Source organism: Trachypithecus francoisi, unplaced genomic scaffold, assembly GCF_009764315.1.
Source record: "Trachypithecus francoisi isolate TF-2019V2 unplaced genomic scaffold, Tfra_2.0 Lachesis_group0, whole genome shotgun sequence".
In the NCBI taxonomy this organism is placed as follows: domain Eukaryota; kingdom Metazoa; phylum Chordata; class Mammalia; order Primates; family Cercopithecidae; genus Trachypithecus; species Trachypithecus francoisi.
Window position 1 is genome coordinate 142,247,629 of NW_022681453.1, and position 25,891 is coordinate 142,273,519.

The 25,891-nt window shown below is 40.8% G+C and overlaps 1 protein-coding gene and 2 long non-coding RNA genes across 3 annotated transcripts in view; 1 reads left to right on the top strand and 2 right to left on the bottom strand.

Moving 5' to 3' along the window:
- The window catches only part of KIF15 (kinesin family member 15), a 95,564-nt gene that overhangs the window by 55,454 nt on the left and 14,219 nt on the right, over positions 1–25,891 (top strand). The window contains exons 20-27 of the mRNA XM_033212298.1: positions 1,196–1,361; positions 10,584–10,734; positions 10,930–11,015; positions 12,009–12,078; positions 12,772–12,858; positions 14,431–14,535; positions 15,369–15,491; positions 23,769–23,915. Of these exons, the coding sequence (XP_033068189.1) occupies positions 1,196–1,361; positions 10,584–10,734; positions 10,930–11,015; positions 12,009–12,078; positions 12,772–12,858; positions 14,431–14,535; positions 15,369–15,491; positions 23,769–23,915 (935 nt within the window). The remainder of the gene's footprint in view (positions 1–1,195; positions 1,362–10,583; positions 10,735–10,929; positions 11,016–12,008; positions 12,079–12,771; positions 12,859–14,430; positions 14,536–15,368; positions 15,492–23,768; positions 23,916–25,891) is intronic.
- Positions 11,475–14,436, bottom strand: LOC117084009. Its single transcript, XR_004437285.1, has 3 exons — positions 14,339–14,436; positions 13,236–13,508; positions 11,475–12,031 (listed from the first exon to the last, which is right to left on the bottom strand). It is a non-coding gene; the product is annotated as an uncharacterized LOC117084009 (long non-coding RNA).
- The window catches only part of LOC117084010, a 31,509-nt gene continuing 20,709 nt past the window's right edge, over positions 15,092–25,891 (bottom strand). Inside the window, exon 3 of the long non-coding RNA XR_004437286.1 lies at positions 15,092–15,313. This is a non-coding gene — a long non-coding RNA (uncharacterized LOC117084010). The remainder of the gene's footprint in view (positions 15,314–25,891) is intronic.

The following is a 25,891-nucleotide window of genomic DNA, read 5'->3' on the forward strand; positions in this document are numbered from 1 at the left end:
ACCTCAGGTGATCCACCCACCTTGGCCTCCCAAAGTGCTGGGAATACAGGCGTGAGCCAACACACGTGGCCTAGTTTTTATATTTTTAGTAGGTAGAGGCAGGGTTTTACCATGTTGGCCAGGCTGGTCTCAAACTGCTGACCTCAGGGGATCCACCCACCTCGGCCTCCCAAAGTGCTGGGATTACAAGCATAAGCCACCATGCCCAGCCTGCTTAAAGTTTTAAATAAGCTGCTTTGAAAATGAAGTGTCTTGAATTCATGAATGTTTTAATATTAGCAAAGCATAGGTTATATATTTGTATATGTTTGTAGATGTGAGAATATCATTTGATTCCCAATGTTTTCACTTTATTTTTCACTTCATTAAAGTACTTGCAGTGGTTTGTAATAAAGCTAAAACAAAAAGAGATAGCCATTCTGTTTTCTTTGAACTAAAAAGTTAACTAATACTATTTGCAGTTGTAGTTGTCTTAGAAGACCTGAAGTGTTTGACCCATGTTGGAAAGTTTAGGCAAATTTCCAAGGGATTTTTCAATAACTAAGATGAGCTCACTTAGAATATGTTATATCTTTTAATTTTTTTTCTTATATTAAGAGTTTTGTTTGTTTGTTTTGAGACAGAGTCTCACTTTGTCACCCAGGCTGGAGTGCAGTGGTGCGATCTCGGCTCACTGTAACCTCCACCTCCCAGGCTCAAGCGATCCTCCCACCTCAGCCTCCTCAGTAGCTGGGACCACAGGTGCTCACCACCACACCCAGCTAATTTTTTATATTTTTGGTAGAGACAGGGTTTTGCCATGTTGCTCAGGCTGGTCTCGAACTCCTAACCTCAAGCATTTTGCCTGCCTCAGCCTCACAAAGTGCTGGGATTATAGACATGAGCCACTGTGCCTGCCTTTATGTTAGGAGTTTTGAAGCACATTTTACAGGAGAAATCTAGCAAAGTCAAGTGACCTGTAAGTCAGGGACAGATGTTAACTCTTTCTATTTCAGTAGGAATTCACCAAAAACCGTGTGCAAGGGAGAGGAAGGAAACAGAAATCTCAGTGCTGCTAGGTACCCACCACTTAATTCTTCAACATTTTTCCTTAAAATAGTCTCTTCGACTTGATTTTGCTAATTGTGGGAATAGTACCTATGAAATTTATTTGTCTGCTTTAAGAAACCTATTGAGGATATGTTTTGTTTTTTAGTTTTGAAAAGTGAGGTACACGACCTGCGAGTAGTCCTTCATTCTGCTGACAAGGAGCTTTCTTCAGTGAAATTGGAGTATAGTTCATTCAAAACGAGTCAGGAGAAAGAATTCAACAAACTTTCCGAAAGACACATGCATGTACAGCTTCAATTAGATAATCTCAGGTAGAGTTGTTTTCTTATGGTTTCACGTTGCCTGATTGGCTGTAACCTACGACTGTTTGAATTTACAAGTGTTAAACCCAACTCAAAGCAGTTAAACAAATAAAAAAGATAATTTATTGGCTCCAATATTGGGAAGTCCCAGAGGTGATTTTAGTTTCAGGAACAGACTAGTCTGAGTCTCAAACAATATTGTCAGTGTTCTATCTCTCTCAGCTCTGCTCTGCTCTATGTATTGCTCTTATTCCCTCCTATTATTGAGGTCCTTCTTCTATGTGACAAGGAACAGATTGCCTCACACAGCTCCATATTTTGGTTCCCAGCATAAAAACCCCTGTAAAGAAATTCTCTCTCCCAACAGCTCAGAGAAAATCTGAATTGGTTTTGCTTGAGTCATCTGCTCCCCTTTGGACTAGTCACTTACCAGGTTTGAGATGGCACTGGCCCAACATAGAGTAATGTGCCTGCTCTGGAAGGAAAGGTGTGCTCTTACTAGAAGAAAGGACAGCGTAAGGTAAACTAAAACAATAGTCATCACTGCTGTGCACACTAACTCTACAAAGGCTGGCTGATTGGTCAGTACTGGTAATCTTGACACAAATGTAATCTCACATGTAAATAGATTCTTCTTTGTTATTTACTGTTTCTTTTTTTCTTCTTGCTAATTTCAACCTTTTGTATAACATAACACTTTTTGACAATGTCTCCTGTGTCTATAGCCACAATTTAATAATGGACATGAATGTTATACTGTGAATGTGATGTAAATGTAACTGTTTGCTCTGGAAAAGCTACTAATAGGCAGCCTTGAGTTTAATTTTTGTAGACATTACAAAGATTAAAATCTGTAGCTGTTGAGTGTTTTTTGGATATACAACCAGAAATTGAAAGAGAGGAAGAAAACTTGAGATGTGCAGGCCAGAGCCATCTATACATACATTTTCCCTTTTTTTTTAATTAAAAGATTCATCTCTATTTGTAAAATGAAAAAATGCGTAATTATTACTAATGAAATACTGACAGTAGTTTCATTTTCATAACAGAGAAAGTGATGACATTTGTAACCTTTCCTTGCCGTATCTCTATCTCACTGAATGTTGAATAGCTTGAGTTTTAGGCAAAATCCCATATTTATCTGCTGCTTCTTCCTTCTTTTTTTTTTTTTTTTTTTTTTAATTTTTATTTTACTTTAAGTTCTAGGGTACATGTGCACAACGTGCAGGTTTGTTACATAGGTATACATGTGCCATGTTGCTTTGCTGCACCCATTAACTCATCATTTACATTAGGTATTTCTCCTAATGCTATCCCTCCCCCAGCCCCCCACCCCCTGACAGGCCCTGGTGTGTGATGTTCCCTGCCCTGTGTCCAAGTATTCTCATTATTCAGTTCCCACCTATGAGTGAGAACATGCGGTGTTTGGTTTTCTGTCCTTGTGATAATTTGCTGAGAATGATGGTTTCCAGCTTCATCCATGTCCCTGGAAAGGACATGAACTCATCCTTTTTTATGGCTGCATAGTATTCCATGGTGTATGTGTGCCACATTTTCTTAATCTAGTCTATCATTGATGGACATTTGGGTTGGTTCCAAGTCTTTGCTATTGTGAATAGTGCCACAATAAACATACATGTGCATGTGTCTTTATAGCAGCATGATATATAATCCGTTGGGTATACACCCAGTAATGGGATCAGTGGGTCAAACGGTATCTCTAGTTCCAGATCCTTAAGGAATCACCACACTGTCTTCCACAATGGTTGAACTAATTTACACTCCCACCAACAGTGTAAAAGCATTCCTATTTCTCCACATCCTCTCCAGCATCTGTTGTTCCCTGACTTTTTAATGATCGCCATTCTAACTGGTCTGAGACGATATCTCATTGTGGTTTTGATTTGCATTTCTCTGATGACTGGTGATGATGAGCATTTTTTTCATGTGTCTGTTTGTTGCATAAATGTCTTTTTTTGAGAAGTGTCTGTTTATATCCTTTGCCCACTTTTTGATGGGATTGTTTTGTTCTAGTAAACTTGTTTAAGTTCTTTGTAGATTCTGGGTATTAGCCCTTTGTCAGATAGGTAGATTGCAAAAATTTTCTCCCATTCTGTAGGTTGCCCGTTCACTCTGATGGTAGTTTCTTTTGCTGTGCAGAGGCTCTTTAGTTTAATTAGATCCCATTTGTCTATTTTGGCTTTTGTTGCCATTGCTTTTGGTGTTTTAGTCATGAAGTCTTTGCCCATGCCTATGTCCTGAATGGTATTGCCTAGGTTTTCTTCTAGGGTTTTTTATGGTTTTAGGTCTAACATTTAAGTATTTAATCCATCTTGAATTAATTTTTGTATAAGGTATAAGGAAGGTATCCAGTTTCAGCTTTCTACATATGGCTAGCCAGTTTTCCCAGCACCATTTATTAAATAGGGAATCCTTCCCCATTTCTTGTTTTTGTCAGGTTTGTCAAAGATCAGATGGTTGTAGATGTGTGGTATTATTTCTGAGGGCTCTGTTCTGTTCCATTGGTCTATCTCTCTGTTTTGGTACCAGTACAAGGCTGTTTTGGTTACTGAAGCCTTGTAGTATAGTTTGAAGTCAGGTAGTATGATGCCTCCAGCTTTGTTCTTTTGGCTTAGGATTGTCTTGGCAATGTGGGCTCTTTTTTGGTTCCATGTGAACTTTAAAGTAGTTTTTTCCAGTTCTGTGAAGAAAGTCACTGGTAGCTTGATGGGGATGGCATTGAATCTATAAATTACTTTGGGCATTAAGGCCATTTTCACAATATTGATTCTTCCTATCCATGAGCATGGAATGTTCTTCCATTTGTTTGTGTCATCTTTTATTTCGTTGAGCAGTGGTTTGTAGTATAGTTCTCCTTGAAGAGGTCCTTCACATACCTTGTAAGTTGGAGTCCTAGGTATTTTATTCTCTTTGTAGCAGTTGTGAATGGGAGTCCACTCATAATTTGGCTCTCTGTCCATTATTGGTGTATAGAAATGCTTGTGATTTTTGCACATGATTTTGTATCCGGAGACTTTGCTGAAGTTGCTTATCAGCTTAAGGAGATTTTGGGCTGAGATGATGAGGTTTTCTAAATATACAATCAGGTCATCTGCAAACAGGGACAATTCGACTTCCTGTTTTCCTAATTGAATACCCCTTATTTCTTTCTCTTGCCTGATTGCCCTGGCCAAAACTTCCAACACTCTGTTGAATAGGAGTGGTGAGAGGGGGCATCCCTGTCTTGTGCCAGTTTTCAAAGAGAATGCTTCCAGTTTTTGCCCATTCAGTATGATATTGGCTGTGGGTTTGTCATAAATAGCTCTTACTATTTTGAGATACATTCTATCAATATCTAGTTTATTGAGAGTTTTCAGCATGAAGGGCTGTTGAATTTTGTCAAAGGCCTTTTCTGCATCTATTGAAATAATCATGTGGTTTTTGTCATTGGTTCTGTTTATGTGATGGATTACATCTATTGATTTGCATATGTTGAGCCAGCCTTGCATGCCATAGTTACAGCTGACTTGATTGTAGTGGATAAGCTTTTTGATGTGCTGCTGGATTCGGTTTGCCAGTATTTTATTGAGGATTTTTGCATTGATGTTCATCAGAGATATTGGTCTAAAATTCTCTTTTTTTGTTGTGTCTCTGCCAGGCTTTGGTATCAGGATGATGCTGGCCTCATAAAATGAGTTAAGGAGGATTCCCTCTTTTTCTGTTGATTGGAATAGTTTCAGAAGGGATGGTACCAGCTCCTTTTTGTACCTCTGGTAGAATTCAGCTGTGAATCCATCTGGTCCTGGACTTTTTTGGGTTGCTAGGCTATTAATTACAGTCTCAATTTCAGAGCCTGTTATTGGTCTATTCAGAGATTCAGCTTCTTCCTGGTTTAGTCTTGGGAGGGTGTATGTGTCCAGGAATTCATCCATTTCTTCTAGATTTTCTAGTTTATTTGCATAGAGGTGTTTATAGCTTTCTCTGATGGTAGTTTGTATTTCTGTGGGATTGGTGGTGATATCCCCTTTATCATTTTTTATTGCGTCTATTTGATTCTTCTCTCTTTTTTCTTTATTAGTCTTGCTAGCAGTCTATCAATTTTGTTGATCTTTTCAAAAAACCAGCTGCTGGGTTCATTAATTTTCTGAAGGGTTTTTTTTGTGTCTCTGTCTTCTTCAGTTCTGCTCTGATCTTAGTTATTTCCTGCCTTCTGCTAGCTTTTGAATGTGTTTCCTCTTGCTTCTCTAGTTCTTTTAGTTGTGATATTAGGGTGTCGATTTTAGATCTTTTCTGCTTTCTCTTATGGGCATTTAGTGCTATGAATTTCCTTCTACACACTGCTTTAAATGTGTCCCAGAGATTCTGGTATGTTGTGTCTTTGTTCTCATTGGTTTCAAAGAACATCTTTATTTCTGCCTTCATTTCGTTATTTACCCAGTAGTCATTCAGGAGCAGGTTGTTCAGTTTCCATGTAGTTGTGTGGTTTTGAGTGAATCTCTTACTCCTGAGTTCTAATTTATTGCACTTTGGTCTGAGAGACAGTTTGTTGTGATTTCTGTTCTTTTACATTTGCTGAGGAATGCTTAACTTCTAACTATTGTTCAATTTTGGAGTAAGTGCGATGTGGTGCTGAGAAGAATGTATATTCTGTTAATTTGGGGTGGTGAGTTCTGTATATGTCTATTCGGTCTGCTTGGTGCAGAGCTGAGTTCAAGTTCTGGATATCCTTGTTAACCTTCTGTCTCGTTGATCTGTCTAGTATTGACAGTGGGGTGTTAAAGTCTCCCATTATTATTGTGTGGGAGTCTAAGTCTCTTTGTAGGTCTCTAATGACTTGTGTTATGAATCTGGGTGCTCCTGTATTGGGTGCATATATATTTAGGATAGTTAGCTCTTCTTGTTGAATTGATCCCTTTACCATTATGTAATGACCTTCTTTGTCTCTTTTGATCTTTGTTGGTTTAAAGTCTGTTTTATGAGAGACTAGGATTGCAATCCCTGCTTTTCTTTGCTTTCCATTTGCTTGGTAGATCTTCCTCCATCCCTTTATTTTGAACCTATGTGTGTCTCTGCATGTGAGATGGGTCTCCTGAATACAGCACACCAATGGGTCTTGACTCTTTATCCAATTTTCCAGTCTGTGTCTTTTAATTGAACCATTTAGTCCATTTACATTTAAGGTTAATATTGTTATGTGTGAATTTGATCCTGTCATTATGATGTTAGCTGGTTATTTTGCTCGTTAGTTGATGTAGTTTCTTCCTAGCATCGATGGTCTTTACAATTTGGCATGTTTTTGCAGTGGCTGGTACTAGTTGTTCCGTTCCATTTTTAGTGCTTTCTTCAGGAGCTCTTGTAAGGCAGGCCTGTTGGTGACAAAATCTCTCAGCATTTGCTTGTCTGTAAAGGATTTTATTTCACCTTCACTTATGAAGCTTAGTTTGGCTGGATATGAAAATTCTTTTCTTTTAAGAATGTTGAATATTGCCCCCCACACTCTTCTGGCTTGTAGAGTTTTTGCCAAGAGATCCACTGTTAGTCTGATGGGCTTCCCTTTGTGGGTAACCCGACCTTTCTCTCTGGCTGCTCTTAACATTTTTTTTCCTTTACTTCAACCTTGGTGAATCTGACAATTATGTGTCTTGGGGTTGCTCTTCTTGAGGAGTATCTTTGTGGTGGTCTCTGTATTTCCTGAATTTGAATGTTGGCCTGCTTTGCAAGGTTGAGGAAGTTCTCCTGGATAATAATATCCTGAAAAGTGTTTTCCAACTTGGTTCCATTCTCCCTGTCACTTTCAGGTACACCAATCAAACGTAGATTTGGTCTTTTCACATAGTACCGTGTTTCTTGGAGGCTTTGTTCATTTCTTTTTACTCTGTTTTCTCTAAAGTTCTCTTCTCACTTTATTTCATTAATTTGATCTTCAATCCCTGATACCCTTTCTTCTACTTGATCGAATCCACTATTGAAGCTTGTACATGCGTCACGAAGTTCTCATGCCATGGTTTTCAGCTCCATCAGTTCATTTAAGGTCTTCTCTGCACTGTTTATTCTAGTTAGCCATTTGTCTAATCTTTTTTCAAGGTTTTTAGCTTCCTTGCAATGGGTTCAAACATGCTCCTTTAGCTCGGAGAAGTCTGTTATTACTGACCTTCTGAAGCCTACTTCTGTCAACTTGTCAAAGTCATTCTCTGTCCAGCTTTATTCTGTTGCTGGTGAGAAGCTGCAGTCCTTTGGAGAAGAGGCGCTCTGGTTTTTAGAATTTTCAGCTTTTCTGCTGTGGTTTCTCCCCATCTTTGTGGTTTTATCTACCTTTGATCTTTGATGTTGGTGACCTGCAGATGAGGTTTTGGTGTGGATGCCCCTTTTGTTGATGTTGGTGCTGTTCCTTTCTGTTTGTTAGTTTTCCTTCTAACAGTCAGGTCCCTCAGCTGCAGGTCTGTTGGGGTTTGTTGGAGTTCCACTCCAGACCCTGTTTGCCTGGGTATCACCAGCGGAGGCTGCAGAACAGCAAATATTGCTGCCTGATCCTTCCTCTGGAAGCTTCGTCCCAAAGGGGCACCCACCTGTATGAGGTGTCAGTTGGCTCCTACTGGGAGGTGTCTCCCAGTTAGGCCACACAGGGGTCAGGGACCCACTTGAGGAGGCAGTCTGTCCATTCTCAGAGCTCAAACACCATGTTGGGAGAACCATGGCTCTCTTCAGAGCTGTCAGACAGGGATGTTTAAGTCTGCAGAAGTTTCTGCTGCCTTTTGCTCAGCTGTGCCCTGCCCCCAGAGGTGAAATCTATAGAGGCACCTGGCCTTGCCAAGCTGTGGTGGACTCCACCCAGTTCCAGCTTCCAGGCTGCTTTGTTTACCTACTCAAGCCTCAGCAATGGCTGATGGCCCTCTCCCTGCCTGGCTGCTACCTCGCAGGTCGATCTCAGACTGCTGTGCTAGCAGTGAGCCAGGCGCCATGGGCATCAGACCCACCAAGCTAGGTGCGGGATATAATCTCCTGGTGTGCCATTTGATAAGACCATTGGAAAAGCTCAGTATTAGGGAGGGAGTGTCCCATTTTTCCAGGTACAGTCTGTCACGGCTTCCCTTGTCTAGGAAAGGGAAATTCCCCAACCCCTTGTGCTTCCCGGGTGAGGCGACACCTGCTCTGCTTTGGCTCGCCCTCCATGGTCTGCACCCACTGTCCATCCAGTCCCAGTGAGATGAACCAGGTCCCTCAGTTGGAAATGCAGAAACCACCTGTCTTCTGTGTTGATCCCACTGGGAGCTGCAGACTACAGCTGTTCCTATTTGGCCATCTTGTCTAATTCACATACATTTTTCTTAGGCCTGCCCAGTGGCTAAAGAAAAATAAATGAACGTAGCATTTTAAAAATTGAGTGTTTTCTTATAAAAATCTATATTTCAGCATTCTGTAGCAAAATCATACAATTTGGTACCACTAGGCCCACATCCCTGCATGGCAGCATCAGTTGCTGCAAAACTCACTCCTTTCTATTTAGAGACGGAATGTGCTGTCTGGGTCAGCACAGCCTCCACCACCCTGTCCCATTTCCCCAGCACCAAGTCCATTTATCTAGCTCTCTGATTGGCCGGTAATGTACTTGAAGTGCAAGTGATGTAACCCAACTCAAATTAGTTAAACAAAATAGGTAATTTATCGATAACTTATCACAGGTGCACTGTTGCCGTCTCTTACACTTAGCATTTGTTTTAACTTCTTAATCACTGGATCTGATGATCTGGCCTCACCTCAAACTATTTTGTGTGATATTTTTTGAAGTCACTAATCTCATGGGATCTTAATTTCCTAATGTTTATATGTCAGAGTTGAACTACATCAAAAAATGTTAAGAATCCACTATATTTTGGTACGTACTTAAATTCTGTTTTCATCATTAAATACGTCCTAGGTTTGTTTGTTTGTTTGTTTTTGAGACAGTGTCTCACTTTGTCACCCAGGCTGGAGTGCAGTGGCATAAACATAGCTTACTGCAGCCTCAATATCCCGGGCTCAAGCTGTCCTCCCCTCTCAGCTTCCCACATAGCTGGGACTACAGGCACATGCCAGTGCACCCAGCTACTTTTTCTATTTTTTGTAGAGACAGAGTTTCGCCATGTTGCCCAGGCTGTTTTCAAACCCCTGAGCTCAAGCGATCCACCCACCTCAGCTTCCCAAAGTGCTGGGATTAGAGGCATGAGCCACTGTGCCCAGCCTCTTCCTAGCTTTTTAAATACACTGAACACAATTTAACCTTCTCAGTGTCTCCAGTGTAAGTACATCATTTACTGGGCTGCTTGTATTCCACTGTGACCTTCAATGGTTGTTAAGGCCTCTGAATGAAACAGCACGACACTGCTATGTGTTTCTTGAATTATTTTGTCTACTTTATATATCTATATCTGTATAGTTTGTGCCATAAATGCGTAAATATGTTCCCCTTCCCTACCATCTGTTGCCCATGTATCTATCTTTAGCAACTGATTTATACCACTTTATGATTTGCTGCTTCTGCTCTGCTTTGAGTTAGTATAGCAGATATTCCATATATAATATATAATATTCCAGATATTCCATTATAATATAACCTTCTGTACATAAGCTAGGACATCTGTTTTGAATGATCCAGAGGTCAGATTGATTGTGTGGTAGTTCTTGGCTGAGTTCTGGATTCTTGGAGGTGCTACAGCTTACTCAGGAGGGAAATAAGAGGATGAAAAGCAAAAAAAAAAAGCAGTAATTATCTGCCAAAGACATTTTCTCTCTTGCTCAAATCAGTCACATTGTCATCTTGATGTTCCTAGAGCTGAGAGGATGTATGAATAGTTGGAGTTGAGCTATCAATAAAACTTGGAAATTAACAGCCAGTGCCTGGCTTACATGTGGGTTAGGTCTGGAAACCCCTAAATGAGTCTAATCACTATAAATTGCTAATCAATTAAGCATGTCTGGTTGAAGCCATGGGGAGAGAATGAGGAAGTGATGCCTGCAAGCTAATGCTTCTACTTGTCTTTTCTGTTCCTACCAAACTACTCTGTGGTCCAGTGTGTCTCACATGTTTGTGCATTATGGACATTTCACACAGGTCCATAAGGAGCCTTATATCACTTGAGGCTTATGTGAGTTGGGAATGGGCTGTAGATGGGATAAATTGAAGTGCAGATGATCTGATTAATAGAAATACATTAAATGTTTATTTACCATTTTTAAAATATTTTCCTTATAAAGGTTAGAAAACGAAAAGCTGCTTGAGAGCAAAGCCTGCCTACAGGATTCCTATGACAACTTACAGGAAGTAATGAAATTTGAAATTGACCAACTTTCAAGAAACCTCCAAAACTGCAAAAAAGAAAATGAAACTCTGAAATCTGATCTGAACGTACGTTAAGAAGGGAATTGGTTGGTGAATTTGTCCTGCATCTGTGACTGTCCTTTTGAGTGCAGGATAAGGACTGTCCTTTCCTCCTTCCTTGCTATACTTGCCCACAGTGCTTGCCACATAGAAGGTACTTGACATGTTTGTTGACTGCGCATTACTAGTAACAGTTACTTAAAATCTAACGTTGTCTTTTAGAATTTGATGGAGCTTCTTGAGGCAGAAAAAGAACGCAATAACAAATTATCATTACAGTTTGAAGAAGATAAAGAAAACAGTTCTAAGTGAGTGCTATTTATCTTTTCTACTAGCATACTAGAATATTGTTTAATACCACATTCTTAGTCTTGTTTTTTTTATTGCCAGTACCCTGTAAAGAGTTATTTTTTTAAAGCATTCCAAAAGGAACAGCAGGTTCTTTTGTATAAATGGCTATGTGGAGAAACTTAATTTTTCAAAACATTTAACAACTAGCTATAGTACTTTTAAATGAATAGGAATTGGTGGTAATCAGAACTCAGGGCCTTCTGTAAATAAATCACAGCAAATATATAATAAGATGACTTCTAACTATTCCTTTTATTATTGGAAGGAGGAGACAGATTTTTATTTCTGTGTCTACAAATATTTTTCCACCAGGAATGTCCCCTAACAGGAATGCTGCCATATTTCTTCCCTCTTTCCAAGTTCCTCTCCTTGGTAATCTCAGTGAATCTCCTCAATCACTAGGCTGAGAGTCACTCTAATGAGAAGAATTTGTTTATTCAGTAGGTACTTATGGAGCTCTTCCTATGAGGTCGATTTTCTTCTAGGCCCTGGTATACAGTGGTAAACGTAGAGCGTACATCCAGTTGAGAGACAAACAATTGACATTTACTCATTCATTCAAACATTTACTGATATCCAACAAGCCAGGCACTGATCTGGTGAATGCCAGAACATTTAGAGGTGAAACAGTGAACAAAAACATCCCTGTCCTCATGGATTTTAACCTCTAGCACAGGGAGACAGGTAATAAACAAATACTATATTATATATGTTATATTTAGGAGTACTGAACACTCTGAGGAAAAACAGTCATGGCACAAAAATGGGTTCTCATTGAATAATTGTTGAAGAAATGGGTTCAAATTTCTGATCCCCACTGGAAGATAATGCCTGACACCAAGTGTGTGCCTAACAAAGTTCATTTGCACTTAATCTCTTCTGTACTAACAGATTGAGTTCCTGTTTTCACTGAATGAAGTCAGGGGTAAAAGATAATTCTTCTCTTCCAGAGAAATCTTAAAAGTTCTTGAGGCTGTACGTCAGGAGAAACAGAAAGAGATGGCCAAGTGTGAGCAGCAGGTAAATTTCCTATTACTCTAACTCTAGAATTTGAAGTTTATAACTTTTATTCCTGATCCCTAAAGAGGCTTATTATAAAAATGATTTCAGCTTGCAGATGTTGGAAATTAGTAAGAAAGAGATGGAATTTGGGGCTGGTTCTATTATTATTATTATTATTATTATTATTATTTTCTTCTTTTTTTAAGACAGTGTCTCTCTCTGTCACCCAGGCTGCAGTTCTGTGGCACAGTGATGGCTCACTATAGCCTTGACTTCCCAAGCTCAGGTGATTTTCACACCTCAGCCTCTCGAGTAGCTGGGACTATGGGTGTGCACCACCTATGCCTGGCTAAATATTTGTATTTTTTGTAGAGATGGGGTTTCACCATGTTGCCCAGGGTTGAACTCTGGAGCTCAAGTGATCCACCTACCTTGGCCTCCCAAAGTTCTGGGATTACAGGCATGAGCCACCGTGCCCAGCCTATTGTTTTTCAACTCTTGTTTTTCTAACTCCCCGAGGGTTACAATAATAATTTGTTGGTAGTCTCCTGGTAGACAGCACAAAACCACTGCCTTTCAACATGATTTATCATTTTCAAGTATTACTCCTAGCGTAGACTCTATAATATGAGAAGCTGCTTTCAACTTATCTGTGTATATGGTTAACTTTGATTTAATTATTCTTCTAAAAATATTTCTTTTTCACCATAGATGGCAAAAGTGCAGAAACTAGAAGAAAGCTTGCTTGCTACTGAAAAAGTGATCAGTTCCCTGGAAAAGTCTAGAGATTCTGATAAGGTTGGTAGACTTTGAAGCTACATCTTTCTGTGCATTTTCTTTTTTTTTTTTTTTTGAGGCGGAGTCTCGCTCTGTCGCCCAGACTGGAGTGCAGTGGCCGGATCTCAGCTCACTGCAAGCTCCGCCTCCCGGGTTCATGCCATTCTCCTGCCTCAGCCTCCCGAGTAGCTGGGACTACAGGCGCCCGCCACCTCACCCGGCTAGTTTTTGTATTTTTAGTAGAGACGGGGTTTCACCGTGTTAGCCAGGATGGTCTCGATCTCCTGACCTCGTGATCCGCCCGTCTCGGCCTCCCGAAGTGCTGGGATTACAGGCTTGAGCCACCGCGCCCGGCCGCATTTTCTTATAAATGCTCGTTTAACATTTTGTTCTCCTACCTCCTCTTGTACCTCCAGGGTGACCAATAGATAGTATGAATATTTCTGTATGCAGTTAGGCCTTGCTCATCTTCCAAGGTTGCTAGAGAATGAGGTCTTCCACTGAAGTTAATTTTCCATGTAACTTCAAGTACAAACTACTGTCACTTTGGATGGCAGTGTTTCTAAAACGCATCCTACGGTTTTAACTAGGATGCTGATATTAGTGTGACCCTTTCTTGTTGACTTGAAGTCCCATGATACAAATTTTCAAATCCCTGGTGTTGACTTTAACTAGAATAATAAAAATAGTATACATGTCCAAGTTTAAAATTAGGTATAAAATTCTTCTATTAGGTATAAAATTCGTCTAGCTCATATACATTCATAACACCAAAACAAATGATTAAATGAAATATGATAGACTGGGCACAGTGGCTCACGCCTGTAATTCCAGCACTTTGGGAGGCCAAGGCAGGAGGATCACTTGAGGTCAGGAGTTCGAGACCAGCCTGACCAACATGGAGAAACCTTGTCTCTACTAAAAATACAAAATTATCCAGGTGTGGTGGCACATGTAATCTTAGCTACTCGGGAGGCTGAGGCAGGAGAATTGCTTGAACCTGGGAAGCGGAAGTTGCAGTGAGCCAAGATCGCACCATTGCACTCCAGCCTAGGCAACAAGAGCAAAACTCTGTCTCAAAAAAAAAAAAAAAAATTATAAAGCCATTACAATATAAATTGATGCCAGGAGCAGTGGCTAATGCCTGTAATCCCAGCACTTTGGGAGGCTGAGGTGGGCAGATCACGAGGTCAGAAGATCGAGACCATGCTGGCTAACACGGTGAAACCCCGTCTCTACTAAAAATACAAAAAATTAGCTGGGCGTGGTGGCAGGCGCCTGTAATCCCAGCTAGTTGGGAGGCTGAGGCAGGAGAATGGCGTGAACCCGGGAGGTGGAGCTTGCAGTGAGCCGAGATCGCGCCACTGCACTCTAGCCTGGGTGACACAGTGAGACTCCGTCTCAAAATTTAAAAAAAAAAAAAACAAACATATATATATATATATATATAAATTGATACTAATGTGACATATGAACTTTTACTAAAATAAAATTGACTTACCATATTGCCATTAGGAAAGGTGATTTACCATTTAAAACTTTTCTTCTCCTCAATGTCATTGGGTATGAAGATATTATTTCTGTCCTCATCAGAAAGTTGTAGCTGACCTCATGAACCAGATCCAGGAGCTAAGAACATCGGTCTGTGAGAAAACAGAAACTGTAGACACCCTGAAAGAAGAACTGAAGGACATCAATGTAAGTTCGGTCACCAACAAGATGTTAAATTTGAACATGAGACACTTCACAGACTTTTCAAGAGATTAACATATGCCCCACCAGAAAAAAAGATTCTGTGGTCAAATAAGTTTGGAAATTCTAGTTAAATAAAGCTCAACAGGTTTGTATGTTTGTAGGATTTGCAGAGTCATTATTACGGAAGTGTGTAGTACGTATCTCCGGGAGACAATGTAGGCTGCAGTGTTTCTCAGGTTTCACTGATCTGGGACAATGTTCTCTGTGCACTGTTTGGGAATTGCCAGTATAAACTGGATAAGAAACAGGCTGGTTGTTGGCCATGACAGTTAAGGGAAATGTAGTGTTCTTTAGTGACTTTGAGGAAAAAGTAACACAGTAGCACATTGTAGTTAAGTTCAGAGACATTAATAATTTAGAAAGTGAGTTTGTTTCTCCAATATTGGATATAATATCATTTCCTAAAGTTAATTACTTATTTTGTCAGCATGTATCTGAGTTCAGTGTTGATGCTTTTCTCCTCTGGGTCAAGGCGAAGTCTTTTGTCACTCCTCCTCACTCCTCTGCTCTACAGGGAGCTTGCTGCACTCCATGTTTATTTTTGAAGGCAGTAGATGACAAACCCGATGTTTTTTTCACTGATACTTAGAGGACTTTTCCATTTCTCTTCACCATTGATGCATTTATTCTTCTATTCCTTCAGTCAGCAAGTATTTATTGAATTACCTTGTGTTAATCTTGTCATCACCTTGGAACCCAGACTCATTCTTGTTGTTTTAATCTAGAAACAAACAGGTAATAAAACAGCTCTTATAGCATGACTTTCTTTTCTACAGTGCAAATACAACTCTGCTTTGGTTGACAGAGAAGAGAGCAGAGTGTTGATCAAGAGGCAGGAAGTGGATATTCTGGATCTGAAAGAAACCCTTAGGCTGAGAATACTTTCTGAGGACATAGAGGTTGGTATTAACGCATCACAGCTTGTTTGCCTTATTACTTGTCAATATGTGTGTCATGCGTGTCCGTGTGAAGAGACCACCAAACAGGCTTTGTGTGAGCAATAAAGCTTTTTAATCACCTGGGTGCAGGTAGGCTGAGTCCGGTGGGGCCGTTTTATAGGATTTGGGTAGATAAAGGAAAATTACAGTCAAAGGTGAATTTGTTCTCTGGCGGGCAGGAGTGGGGGTCACAAGGTGCTCAGTGGGGGAGCTTTTTGAGCCAGGATAAGCCAGGAAAAGGACTTTCACAGGGTAATGTCATCAGTTAAGGCAAGGACTGGCCATTTTCACTTCTTTTGTGGTGGAATGTCATCAGTTAAGGCAGGGGCAGGGCATTTTCACTTCTTTTGTGATTCTTCAGTTACTTCGGGCTGTCTGGGTATATATGTGCAAGTCACATCTGGGCGTCACATCATGGGCGTATACTTGCGGTGGCTTGGCTTGGGCTCAGAGGCCTGACAATGTGTATTTGTGTGTGGAAGTTATTAATGAATAAATACAGGATTTTTAAAGAAGTAATCCTTATACAGCTGATGTTCCTCAAGATGCTTCACTACACAGGCTCACTCTACCTCTACCTCACTGCCTGCACCTCATGCTGCCACCCTGACTGCTTGCTGTGCCTAAGACACTCCACACACGTTCACGCTGCCAAGCTTCCCGCTCTGGCAGTCTTATACGTATACTGTCTCCTCTGAGGAGATAGTATTTATATACTACTAATGTATTATTGTATAATGTATAATGATACAAGTAGTCATGTATAATAAGTTCACCAAAATTATTGTATTTTATCTAGCTAATCTATTTTCTGTCATTTTTGGTGACACCACGTTAACTTCCTATAACTGACCCCTGTGAGGGGAACAGAGTGGAAATTGCACTTAATTGGATGCAGTAGTAGTAGCAGACAGCAGAAAAGGGCTGTTTAAACAGGCTGATCTCAGGGTTGTCTTTTGCGTTTTAGCTAAGGTTAAGTTTTATTTTTGTTTTTGTTGATGTAAATGTATCTTTTTAAAAATTAAGCAGTACAGGTTAATTTGTGACTTATAGCTAAAGGAAGTTTTTTTGTTGTTGATGATGTCAACTTAATCTTTTTAAAAATTAGTATATAAGCTAGGAGCAATATGGATTTTCTCCCAACCCTTCCAATTTCTCAGCTACCCCCAGGTTATCAGTTTCTTAACTTTCAAGAGATATTTTAAGCAATCCTATATACTTTTAGTCTTACTTTTTTTCCACACCGATGATAACCTATTGTATAAACTGTTCTGTATTTGCTTTAGAAATAAAGGGGTTTTGGCTAACCTATGCTACCCATAAAACAAATTCAACAAATATTGAATCCACCTACTATACAACCTGTACCTGACCTGGCATTTGGGAATGGAAAGATGATTGAAAACACTGTTACTTACATCAAAGCTGCATTCTAACTTAAGAGATATGTGTAATATGATGTAATAACCTGGGGGCACAGAAAAGGGAGGGAGGGGAGTAATTCTGCCAGGGGAAATTCTAAAGACCTCCTCAGAAGAGAGAGTATTTGTACAAAACTTTGCCAGAGAGGGAAGCTTGGTAGTGTGAACGTGTGTGGAGTGTCCCAAGCACAGCAAGCAGTCAGGGTGGCCAACACAAGGTCCTGGCAGTGAAGTGGAGGCAGACTGAGCCTGTGTAGTGAAGTGTCTTGAGGAACATTAGCTGTATCTTTTAGGAAACCAAAACTGCATAGACATTGAACCCAGGCAAAAGGTCATGAGGTCTGAGCCAAGAAATGCTAGTGGGGATAGGGGGTGAGATAGAGTTGGGAAGTGTTGCAGAGCTACAGGTGACAGTTGTTGGTGTCCAGTTGGGTATGTACCATGAAGGGAGGAAGCAGTCAGAGTGGGCACCAAGCTTTCTAGCCTAGGACTGAATGGTTCTGTGCACATTTCAGATGGAAAGAATAGAGGCCCACGGAAAGTCAATGAGATGCATTTATACATACCAGTTTTGAATTTTAGGGACCTGTGGGGATAGATATCCAAGATGGCTATTCCCAGTAATTTGTATTTATATCTTGCTACATCGCAGAAAGGATTTGAAGCTGCTAACATATATAAGATATAAGATTAAAATAGGTCGGGTGCGGTGGCTCACACCTGTAATCCCAGCATTTTGGGAGGCCGAGGCAGGTGAATCACTTGAGGTCAGGAGTTCCAGACCAGCCTGGCCAACATGGTGAAACCCCATCCCTACTACAAATACAAAAATTAGCTGGGTGTGGTGGTGCGTGCCTGTAATCACAACTATTCAGGAGGCCGAGGCAGGAAAATGGTTTGAACCCAGCAGGCAGAGGTTGCAGCGAGCTGAGATCATGCCACTGCACTCTAGCCTGGGCAACAGATCAAGACTCCATCTCGAAAAAAAAAAAAAAAAAGATTAGACAACCAAAATTAGAATAAAAGGAAAGTAAGGATAGAATAGTAACAAGTTATTAAGAGCACAGGCTATGGAATTGGAATTCTAACTGTGTGACCTTGGGGTAGTTAAATTTCTCCCTGTACTTCATTTGCCATATCTGTAGAGATAATGGTACTTCCTACTGCATTAGGCAGTGGTCCTCAGCCTTTTTGGCACCAGGGACCAGTTTAGTGGAAGACAGTTTTTCCTTAGACCAGCAGGGTGAGGGGGGCTGGTTTCTGGATGATTCAAGCACATTACATTTACTGTGTACTTTATTTCTATTATTATTTTTACATTGTAATATATAATAAAATAATTATACAACTCACCGTAATGTAGAATCAGTGGGAGCCCTGAGCTTGTTTTCCTGCAACTAGACGGTCCTATCCAGGGGTGATGGGAAATAGTGACAGATCATCAGGCATTAGATTCTCAAAAGGAGTGCCCAACCGAGATCCCTGGCACACAGTCTGCAATAGAGTTAATGCTTCTGTGAGAATCTGATGCTGCCACTGATTTGACAGGAGGTAGAGCTCAGGCAGTAATGCGAGCGACGGGGAACAGCTGTAAATACAGATGAAGCTGTGCTCGCTTTCCTCCTGCTGTGCAGCCCGATTCCTAACAAGCCACAGACTGGTACCAGTCTTTGGCCTGGGGGCTGGGGGCCCCTGGCATAAGGTGTTGTAAAGATGAACTGAGGGAATACATGGAAAGTGCTTAGAACTGTGTCTGGCTCCTTGTAACTGCTCAGTATGTGTTAGCTGGAAATAGTTTTAGTAAGCCAATTGAAAAGTTAGTACACAGAAGCCACAACCTAGGGTCCCCTACAAAGTATAAGATGATGGGCTAAAAATTCAGTTTCGTACTGACTATTGACAAAGTAAAAAGGGAAATCTAGCTATTTGAGTGGGAGTAGGTAAATAATGAAAACTCATGCCTGTTTACCTAAAAGCTTTTCCTTCCTTCCTCGCTTTCTCTCTTTTTTCTTCTTAAAAATAAAATGTGACTATGAATATTTTATTTAGATTTAAATATCATATTTTAGATTCATACATTTTAGATTCAAGTGGAATTGACCCTATACACAGCTAATTCACATTCCCTTTGTACTTATCTTCAGTCTTTATTAGCTAAAATTTAGTTTTATGGCTATGTTTTGTGAATTGTTCTGTATATTCAAATTGTTCATATATCACTGTTTTTCAACAATATGAGTATTTAGCCAATGCAGTAAAATGGAAATACTAAGTGGGATACAAATATTATAAAAACTGAGAGACAGTGACCTTTATTTGCAGATGGTCATGAGTGTCTACGTGGAAACTCCAAAATACTGTCTGAATATCTATTAGAATATTGAGTTTAGTAATCAGTTATAAATTAGTCTTCAAAATAATATTTACTCTATGCCATTAATAACCATTTAACAATATAATGGAACTAAAAAATTCCATTCACAAAAACAACCAAAAGTATTAAAGCCTTAGGAGAGAATTAGTAACAACTGTTAAGGACATAAAATTTCCCTAAGGGATATTAAAAGAAATTGAATATTAAAGAAAGAATAGCTTTATTGGGGCCCGGGCACCGTGGCTCACGCCTGTAATCTCAGCACTTTGGGAGGCCGAGGCAGGTGGATCACAAGGTCAGGAGATCGAGACCATCCTGGTTAACACGGTGAACCCTGTCTCTACTAAAAATACAAAAAAAAAAAAAAAAAAAATAGCTGGGCGTGGTGGCATGTGCCTGTAATTCCAGCTACTCAGGAAGCTGAGGTAGGAGAATCGCTTGAACCCAGGGGGCAGAGGTTGCAGTGAGCCGAGATCACGCCACTGCTAGCTAGGGTGACAGAGCAATACTCTGTCTCAAAAAATAATAATAAAAAATAGCTTTATTGTAGATTATTATAATATATAATATGTTATAATTATAATACTATATATTATATTAAGTAACCAGTTTAAAAACATAACAGGAGCTTTTAAAAATTCTCTTTCACATAAATAATATAGGTTGGGTGCAGTGGCTCACGCCTGTAATCCCAGCACTTTGGGAGGCCGAGGCAGGCAGATCACGAGGTCAGGAGATCAAGACCACAGTGAAACCCCGTCTCTACTAAAAACACAAAACATTAGCCGGGTGTGGTGGCAGGCGCCTGTAATCCCCAGCTACTCGGGAGGCTGAGGCAGGAGAATGGCGTGAACCCAGGAGGCGGAGCTTGCAGTGAGCTGAGATCGCACCACTGCACTCCAGCCTGGGCGACAGAGCGAGACTCCATCTCAAAAAAAGAAATACTATAGCATATCAAAATCTTAGGGAGAATATTTGACAATTGTTAAGAACATAAAACTTTCCAAGCAACGTGAAAAGAGACCTCAATAAAAGGATCTAAAGGAAGATTTGGACAGGAAGACCCTGTCGTTTTAGAAACAGAAATTTATGTAATTCCACTTCAAATTCCAATTTATTAATTTTTATTTTTTTGAGACAGGGTCTTGTTTTGTCACCCAGGCTGGAGTGTAGTAATGTGATCATGGCTCACTGCAGCCTTGAACTCCTGGGCTTGAGTGATCCTGCCACCTCAGCCTCCCAAGTAGCTGAGACTACAGATGTGCACCACCATGCTTGGATAATTTTTGGTATTTTTTTGTAGAGACGAGGTTTCACTATGATGCCCACACTGGTTTCAAACTCCTAAACCCAAGTGATCCTCCCCTGTCTCAGCCTCCCAAAGTGCTAGGATTACAGGTGTGAGCCACCATGCCTGGCCTCAAATCCCAATATAAAAAACTGATGATTTTAAAGTTCCTTTGAAAAAAATACACAAGAGTTACTAACAAAACTTAGAAAAACAATAATGCAGAGAGATTTGGAAGCTAATAAATGATAACCATATCCAGTGTTGGACTGATGAGAGAGAGATCATTGCAAAACTTTGAACATCCACAAATAGACAGCAGTAAATATGAAGGAATTTAGTGTAATGGTAAAGGAAGTATTTCTCGGCCGGGCGCGGTGGCTCAAGCCTGTAATCCCAGCACTTTGGGAGGCTGAGATGGGCGGATCATGAGGTCAGGAGATGGAGACCATCCTGGCTAACATGGTGAAACCCCGTCTCTACTAAAAAAATACAAAAAGCTAGCCAGGCAAGGTGACGGGCGCCTGTAGTCCCAGCTACTCGGGAGGCTGAGGCAGGAGAATGGCCTAAATCCGGGAGGCGGAGCTTGCAGTGAGCTGAGATCCGGCCACTGCACTCCAGCCTGGGCGACAAAGCGAGACTCCGTCTCAAAAAAAAAAAAAAAAAGGAAGTATTTCTCAACAGTGAAGAAAGAGTGGGTTTAGTCCATATATGTGTTGGGAAAATTGTCTGACCAATTTGAAAAGATATGAAAGCCAAAACAATTCTTACATGGATTAGAGTTCTGTACAAATGATGACATCATAGAAGTACTAGAAAATAAAAATGCAAGCCAGGCATGGTAACACATGCCTGTAGTCCCAGCTACTCAGGAGGCTGACGTGGGAGGATTGCTTGAGTCCAGTAGTTCAAGTCCAGCCTGGGTAATGTTGCAAGAGCCCCCATCTCTAATAAAACAAAAGGAGGGATGGGCACGGTGACTCACACCTGTGATCCCAGCACTTTGGGAGGCCAAGGCAGGTGGATCACTTGAGGCCAGGAGCTCAAGACCAGCCTGCCCAGCATGATGAAACCCCGTCTCTACTAAAAATACAAAAAATTAGAAAAATTAGCCAGGTGTGGTGGTGTACACCTGTAATCCCAACTACCCAGGAGGCTGAGGCCTGAGAATCACTTGAACCTGGGAGGTGGAGGTTACAGTTAGATGAGATCACGCCACTGCACTACATCTGGGTGACAGAGCAAGACTCTGTCTAAAAAAATAAATTTTTTTTTTTCAGGAGAAGAAAAAATACAAATACATAAAAAAACTTGAGATTATGTGACTCTTTGAAAATATCTTGATATAAAGGTTAGAACCCATAAGGGAAGATTATACAATATTAAAAACAAAAATTCTAACAACAGGGGGAAAATATTTGCGACTGATGACAAAGTATTTTACCACTGCAATTTATCCTTATGAGAAGGATAGAAACACGGCTGGTGGAAAATGGACATAAGTAGCTCCCCACAGAAGGAATGAATATAGTGGCACAAAACCTCCTTGGAATCAGAGACATGCAAATGTTCCTGAAACACCAGGGGTTCAGCCTAGGTCTGGTTGCTTACCACATAGAAAGCCAATCACTGAGTCAAGGAGTATTGCCAGTGAAGAAGACTTTAAATGGGTGCCATAGCCAAGATAGGAGATCAGTCTCAAATCCTTTTCCCTGACTGACTAAAATTGGGAGTTTATATAGCAAGAAAGGTAACCATGTGTGGGAAAACAGGAATTAGGGAGGGGTAAGGAAGAAGAGTTGGTTAACAGGAAACAGGTTGTCAGTTAGGCAGCCGTGACAGGTGAGGGGCCTGGCATCTCACTTGTCCAGTTGCCATGATCTGGTAAGTTTTAGTTCCTTGATCTTGTCTGGGATGCCTGACGGTTGGTTCCCTGAGAAAGGAACTCAGATAAGACAAATGTAACTTTCTTAAGTTTTAAGACTGGGAGGGCCAATTTCTATGTTTATTGAAAAGAAACCATAAACATCAGTTCTATGGGAGAGTTGGGCCAGTTTCACAAATTAAAATAAGAGCTATTTTCTAATCTTATAACTGGTAAAGTTTAAGACCCAAGGAAGATGTGCAGACAAGGATGATTACTCAGACTTCCGGAGGAGTTTATGTTCAGCCTTTGGGGAAGCAGTCTGGTAATACATAGCCTTATACTTTTTACATATCCTTTGAGTTTGCACTTTTAAAAATTCAGCCTAAAGAAATAATCTAGATATAAGAATAAAGTGCATAGAATAGTGAAAAATTCATATCAACCAAAATATTTAGTGATGGATTAAATTGTGGTACATCCATAAGATGAAATGGAGTCCACACAATGAAAAGAGTGAGTACATGCAAAAATGTTTGTGATGTGTCAAGTTTTTTAGAAGTGTGTGTTTATATGTGTGTATTTCTATGTGTGTATATCCATGTATATCCATGTATATGTACACATATATGTGTGTGTATATATATACACACACACACACATACCTACATACATACATGTACATTTGGAAAGGAAAAGAAGGATAAGCAGTATCTGCTCTAATTTGGGAGGAATTACATATACTGTGTACATAGAAATTATGTATGCAATCTATAGGACTTCTAATTTTCTGTGCCACTTTCCACAAAGCTACTTCCTGAAACTTTGATGGTCTATGACAATGAATCACAATCTGGTGCAAACTGCCCACCCCCTCCCCAGCTGGCTGATGGAGGCTCATCTTTACAGCTATTTACTTTCCAGTATTTAAAGGACTAGAGTCAATTGGTGAGACAAGTAACCAAGAGACCTTTGCGTCCTTCCCAGGAGAGAGAGATTGGCTTTGAGATCCTGGGGGTGAGGGGAGAGTGCAATTAAACCTCAAACCTAGAGTGCAGTTAAACCTCAATTGGGATACCTATATAAGTTTACTTTAATAATGTTAATGTCTAGACCTATTCATCTAAATATTAGCGGATTACTTTGTCTTAGAATGGATTAGCACGCAAGCAAAAGAAATAGGTTTTAACATAAAACTTCCTTAGTCTGTTAAAAGTTGCACATAGTGATGATTTGGGAATCCTTATTGGAGTACCACAATTAAGAAACTGTGGTGATTGCCTCCTAACAGAGGGATATGCTCTGTGAGGACCTGGCTCATGCCACTGAGCAGCTGAACATGCTCACAGAGGCCTCAAAAAAACACTCGGTGCTGCTGCAGTCTGCCCAGGAAGAACTGACCAAGAAGGAGGCCCTGATTCAGGAACTTCAGCACAAGGTGAGATGCACACAGGTGTCACTCAAGATGGGACACAGGAGGCCAAGTGCAGTGGCTCACTCCTGTAATCCCAGCACTTTGGGAGGCCAAGGCAGGCAGACCACTTGAAGTCAGGAGTTCGAGAGCAGTCTCACCAACATGGTGACTTGAAACCCTGTCTCTACTAGAAATAGAAAAGTTAGCCGGGCATGGTGGCGCTTGCCTGTAATCCCAGCTACTTGGGAGACTGAGCCACAAGAATTGCTTGAACCTGGGAGGTGGAGGTTGCAGTAAGCCGAGATTGCACCACTGCACTCCAGCCTGGGTGACAGAGTGAGACCCTGTCTCAAAAAAAAAAAAAAAAAAAAAGCTGGCGGACAGGAGGAATCCACAGTTGAGGTTGTCATGACATTTCTGCATTAGTCAACTTCTCCATGTACAAAGGTGAGGCTAATGGAGTGTCCTCACCTGGACTGAGACTTGCTCAGCTGCCTCCCACCCACCTTAGGTCCCTGACACATGACAGCCAGTTCTAACCACTCTGGTGAGGTTATGCCTGACTTTTATCATATTTTTGGTGGTGGTGGTTGTCATATTTTATTTTGTATTTTTCTCAGATGACCATTTTGTTACTTGTGAAACTTGGATCATTTTTAAAAGTATAAATAAATTTGTGAGAGAAAAGGAGATGGGGCCAGGCGTGGTGGCTCACACCTGTAATCCCAGCACTTTGGGAGGCCGAGGCAGGTGGATCACAAGGTCAGGAGATCGAGACCATCCTGGCTAACACGGTGAAACCCAGTCTCTACTAAAAATACAAAAAATTAGCCGGGCGTGGTGGCAGGCGCCTGTAGTCCCAGCTACTCAGGAAGGCTGAGGCAGGAGAATAGCGTGAACCCGGGAGGCAGAGCTTGCAGTGAGCCGAGATTGCACCACTGCACTCCAGCCTGGGCAACAGAGCGAGACTCCGTCTCAAAAAAAAAATAAAAAGAAAAGGAGATGATTGGGTTATAGTAGCAACCAAGTTAGATTTCACAATTACTTTTAAAAATATCATAGGTTTATTTTAATATCTTACTGCTTTTCAAATTATTAATCAAGTTATGAAAAAATAATGTAAATACAGCAGATTTCCATATGCCATGGGAAGAAACCACAATTACTTTTGCATCAACCTAATAACTGTAATCACCATGCCCTGCAGTAGATCTCCAAAAGGTATTCCTCCTGTCTAACTGAAACTATACCCTTTGACCAACATCTCCCATTGATGATTCATGTCTCCTTCCACCCCTCACTTCCTCCCCCAGACTCGGGTACTCTCCTTTTTTTTTTTTTTTTGAGACAGAGTCTCCCTCTGTCGCTCGGGCTGGAGTGCAGTGTCCGGATCTCAGCTCACTGCAAGCTCCGCCTCCTGGGTTTACGCCATTCTCCTGCCTCAGCCTCCCGAGTAGCTGGGACTACAGGCGCCCGCCACCTTGCCCGGCTAGTTTTTTGTATTTTTTAGTAGAGACGGGGTTTCACCGTGTTAGCCAGGATGGTCTCGATCTCCTGACCTCGTGATCCGCCCGTCTCGGCCTCCCAGAGTGCTGGGATTACAGGCTTGAGCCACCGCGCCCAGCCGGTACTCTCCATTTCAATGAGTTCAACTTTTTTTGATTCCACATATAAATGAGATTATGTGGTATTTGTCTTTCTGTGCTGGCTTATTTTGCTTGGAACGGTGTCCTTTAGGTTCATCCATGTTGTCACAAATGACAGAATTTGCTTCCTTTTTAAGGCTAAGTAGTATTTCATTGTGTATGTATATAGCACATTTTCTTTACCCATTCTCCTGTCAATAGACAGTTAATTTGAGTCCATAGCTTGGCTATTATGAATAATGCTTCAGAGAACACGGGAGTGCCGCTGTCTCTTCAACAGACTGATTTTAATTCCTTTGGATATATATCCAGAGGTGGGACTGCCGGATCATACGGTAGTTCTATTTTTAGTTT